At 37.2% G+C, this 4,636-nt stretch overlaps 1 protein-coding gene across 1 annotated transcript in view; it reads left to right on the top strand.

Annotated features, from left to right (window-relative positions):
- LOC110025695 (E3 ubiquitin-protein ligase SINAT2-like) overlaps window positions 1–4,636 on the top strand; it is a 13,515-nt gene continuing 8,879 nt past the window's right edge. Inside the window, exons 1-2 of the mRNA XM_020726309.1 lie at window positions 1–188; window positions 561–1,005. Of these exons, the coding sequence (XP_020581968.1) occupies window positions 796–1,005 (210 nt within the window). The 5' untranslated portion in view covers window positions 1–188; window positions 561–795. The remainder of the gene's footprint in view (window positions 189–560; window positions 1,006–4,636) is intronic.

Genomic DNA, 4,636 nt, shown 5'->3' with positions numbered 1-4,636 from the left:
CTTAGGCTTCCTGGCCACTGTTAGGTTAGATTAGATTAGAAGCCGCGATGCCGGCCTTGTCTTGTTGAAGCCAAACAAACTCTAGAAATTTCAAGACACTGTTTCTGCGATTTGTTCTCTTTGGCAGTGGACTTTTAAAGTGGATACTCTCTGCTTTTCCAGTCTTTGCTGTTGTCGTCAGCTCGAAGGTAATGGGGATTTTCATTTTTTTTTTGGTAAGGATTTTTTGTGGATTCTTAATTGTTCCTTGCGGGGAAGTTTGGATTATGAGTTAATTGATTGGGGTAGGTTGGAATTTTAAGCTGCGATGGGAGTTCAGTTGTGTATTTGTGTGGAGTTGATTAAGTTTTTTGCTCGTTTGATGTAATTTTACTGGCTTGATAGGCTTTTTTCTTATTATTATTATAAAGAAATTTAATTTTGGTCTATTGTCTATAGGTTTTGGTTGCTTATATTTCATTAAATTTTTATTGTTATCACCAAGAAGCTATTTGGCTGTGTAAATTCCGCGTGATTTGACTTTGGCTTCTCTTTTGATTTTCTTCAATTTTAATTTACAGAGTCGTAGAAGACTAGAAGTTCCATCCGGCGAGACTTGTAATTTATAGATTTATTGATGCCTGATTAAGGTATTGCGGCAAGTTTTGCAGCTTGTTTCTGCGGGAATATCTGGTTCAAGGATCAAAACTCTCTTTTGGCGATGCAGGATAAAAGATTGGCCTCAACTTTTTAATTTTGAATAGGAATTAAAATTGATTCCATGTAAGGATTTTTACTAAAAATTACAAGTTTTTTATGGCTCGAGGACGCGACATTAGCGTGGAATTTCCTGATACTGAAGACATGGATTGTGATGCATCAACAACTGTAGATTTTGATAGTTCCCACTCATCCATGCCTCCTGTAACTCCGAGCACGAAAGTTGGTTTATCTTCAACCAGTGGTGTTCATGAGCTACTTGAATGTCCTGTCTGTACAAATTCAATGTACCCTCCTATTCACCAGGTGACCTTCTTCTACTTCGTAGGAATATTTACTTGCATACCACTTGATTCTTATGTATTTACTTATCAAACCACTAACCTTCATTTTTTAAATACACCACCTTACCTATGCATGAAAAGGTGTATTTTACTTGAAAGTTAAAATGGTGGTGCTTTTGATGTGATATGAATGATCTTGGTGGTATAAATGTAAAAAATTATAGTTTAGGAGTTATAATAGGAAATAATTTATTCTTATAAATAAATTATTTCCTTAGAATTAGAGTTATGATAAGAAATAATTTATTCAATGAGATATTTATTTTCCCATTTTACGTTATTTAATATATCTCATAATAATTAATATGAATTAATTATTGAAGATATCAAGTGTTATACCCTTCATTTCAGATGATTTATCTTTTATTATTTTTCCTATTACAAGATTATTGTAAGGGATATTTATAACCACGTTCATATAAATGAAAGTATGTATATTCCACCATATTATTCTGAGTTTTAACATGGTATCAGAGCAAACACGATTCTGAGTCTTACCATCTCCTCTTCCACGCCAAAACGCCATCTATCTTCTTCTAAGCCAAAACACATGGCAGATAAAATTCAAAATTCAGCAAAACCTGAATCTAACAAATTTGATAATTCGAACGACCCCTTTTTTCTCCACTACTCAGATCAACCCGGTCTCGTGCTTGTTACACAGCCGCTGAATGAAGAAAACTACAATTCCTGGAGTCGTGCCATGTTGATGGCTCTCAACATAAAAAACAAAGAAGGTTTTGTCTACGGTACCGTCAAAGAACCACCAGAGACGTCCACCGCAAAACTTCAACAATGGAGGCTCTACAAGGCAGGTTGTTTAATTCAATTGCAGAAGACATTGAAACAAATATAATATATAACGAGAGTGCCTATGAAATCTGGCTCGACTTGAAGGAACGTTTTTCTCGTACCAACAACGTTCATATTTTTCATGTCGAAGAAGCCATCCACGATTGCAAGCAAGGTGATATGACAATTAGAGCTTATTACACCAAGCTCAAAGGCTTATGGGATGAACGTGATGCTCTCCATAACATTTTTAAATGCACGTGTGGTGCCATGAAGGAAATGATGCAGTTTCAGCAAAACCAGAAAACCATGAAATTTTTTCATGGGGCTTAATGAAACATACACTAGTATAAGAGGACAAATTTTGCTCATGGATCCTCTTCCCAATGTCAGCAAAGCACATTCTCTCGCGCTCCAAGAGGAAAACAGCGCGGCATGAACAATGTAAATGTGCCACAGCCAGAAGCTTCAGCTTTTGCCGTGAAGAATAATACACAAAACAGGAGAAAGTTTTCACGCCTAAAAATCCTACACAAAACAGGAGAAAGTTTTCACGCCTAAAAATCCTCATTTAAAATGTGACAAAATTGGGCATACCTCAGACACATGCCGAGAACATCTCAAATGCGATTATTGTGGATGGCAGAGACACGTCATCAATGACTGTAGGAAACTGCAAATGACCAATCCAACGGACAATAAACCTGAACGAAAAAATTTTGCTCCCAAAGCCAACAATGCGGATACCAATACATCTATGAGTCCTGCATTATTTACTCTTACAGTCGGACAATATCAAAGCCTCATATCACTACTTGCAGAGAACAATTCGATGGTTAATCATGTTGGCAGTACATCAGTCCTGAGTGATATCGCAGGTAAAATCTTGTGTCTCTGTTTTTGACAAAGAAATAAGCTGGATTCTTGACACAGGAGCCACAGATCACCTGGTATATTCAGTCAACTTACTACAAAATCTAGTGTCATCAATTAAAAAGTTCACTTGTCTAATGGGGCTACTGCAACTGTCACACACATAAGCAACGTCCAGACTTTGTTCTACAAAATGTTTTATGTATCCCCTCCTTCAAATTAAATTTGATTTTCATTAGCAAATTTATGTTTGATTCACAATGTTTTGCTTTTTAATAACCACACTTGTGTGCTGCATGACCACCAATCAGGGAGGATGATTGGGACGGGAACTAAAAGAGGACTCTACTACCTTGATACTCTACAAAAGAGCAAGCACAATGTTGCTACTTCACCATCCCCAAATCTCTAGCATAAACGTCTAGGCCACCCATCAAATAAAGTTTCCAGCTTGCTTCCTTTTCCAATTATAGACAAGAAAATTTGTAATGTTTTTGATTGTTTAATTTGCCCATTGGTTAAGCAAACTCGTTTATCTTTTCAAACAAGTTCCATTAGCTCAAAAACACATTTTGAATTAATTCATGTTGACATTTAGGGAGGATACCAAGTTCCTTCAATCACAGGAGCGCGGTATTTTCTCACAATTGTTGATGATTATACTCGATGCACATGAAATTATTTGATGAACTATAAATCAGATACACACTCATACATCATCAAGTTCATAAACCTCGTTGAAATATAATTCAATCTAAAAGTCAAAATCATTTGAAGTGATAATGGTCCCGAATTCATATTGAGAAATCTTTATCTCGACAAAGGCATCATTCACCAATCAAGTTGTGTCTCCACTCCGCAACAAAATGGTGTAGCCGAAAGAAAACATCGTCACTTACTCAACATAGCCCGAACCTTATTGTTTCAAACTAATTTACCCAAAAAAATTTAGGGAGATGCAATCCTAACTGTCACCTACCTAATCAACCGAACACCAACACCCCTTCTCAAAGGAAAGACTCCTTTTAAAATGCTCTTCCAAACAAAACCTACATATGATCATTTGCGTGTGTTTGGGTGTCTTTGTTTTGCCTCAACACATCATCAACGACCAAACAAGTTTGATCCCAGAGTCATTCAATGTCTTTTCTTAGGATATCCATACGTGCAAAAGGGCTATAGAGTTTATGACCTTTTAACTGAGAAGATTTTTGTATCACGAGATGTTCGTTTCCATGAAAACACTTTTCCTTCCCCTTCTTTCGCTGCAGATAAAGGCTCAATTCCGCACTTCACTACCCACACCGACATGCCTTCATTCGACGAATTACCTCAATAAAATATTTCATCTTCTCAAGACAACGAAATCTCTTCTCAAGAGACTACCCCACCTTCAAATTTATTCTCAGAACAACCTGCAACTCTAGACCAACAAATACAATCACCACGACCAATAAGAACAACAAAAACACCTAGCTATTTGTGTATCATGTTGGTATTTCTCTTCCCTCAAGGCACCCCCCAATATCGAACTTCGTGTTGGCCAAAACCACAGGTACCCTCTATCTATTAACCGACGTCTTGTCATATGCTAGATTATCACATAAACATCGTGTTTTTAACACCGCCCTTTCAATTGAAAAGGAGCCAAGTACCTTTGTAGAAGTCGCTCGTAATCCAAAGTGGCAAGTTGCTATGCAAGAAGAACTTGATGCACTTACCGCCAATGGCACATGGTCCCTTGTACCATTACCGCCTGGAAAGAGGTCAATTGGATGCAAATGAGTATAAAAAATCAAACTTGGTGCAGCGGGACAGTTGAATGCTACAAGGCCAGATTAGTGGCAAAAGGGTATAATCAAATTGAAGGGTTAGATTACCAGGAAACCTTTGCCCCTGTAGCAAAGCTTGTAACTGTTCGACTAGTT

The sequence above is a fragment of the Phalaenopsis equestris genome, unplaced genomic scaffold (genome assembly GCF_001263595.1).
Source record: "Phalaenopsis equestris unplaced genomic scaffold, ASM126359v1 Scaffold000326, whole genome shotgun sequence".
Classification (NCBI taxonomy): domain Eukaryota; kingdom Viridiplantae; phylum Streptophyta; class Magnoliopsida; order Asparagales; family Orchidaceae; genus Phalaenopsis; species Phalaenopsis equestris.
The sequence above is the reverse complement of the archived record's forward strand: the minus strand, read 5'-3'. Positions and strand labels throughout refer to the sequence as shown.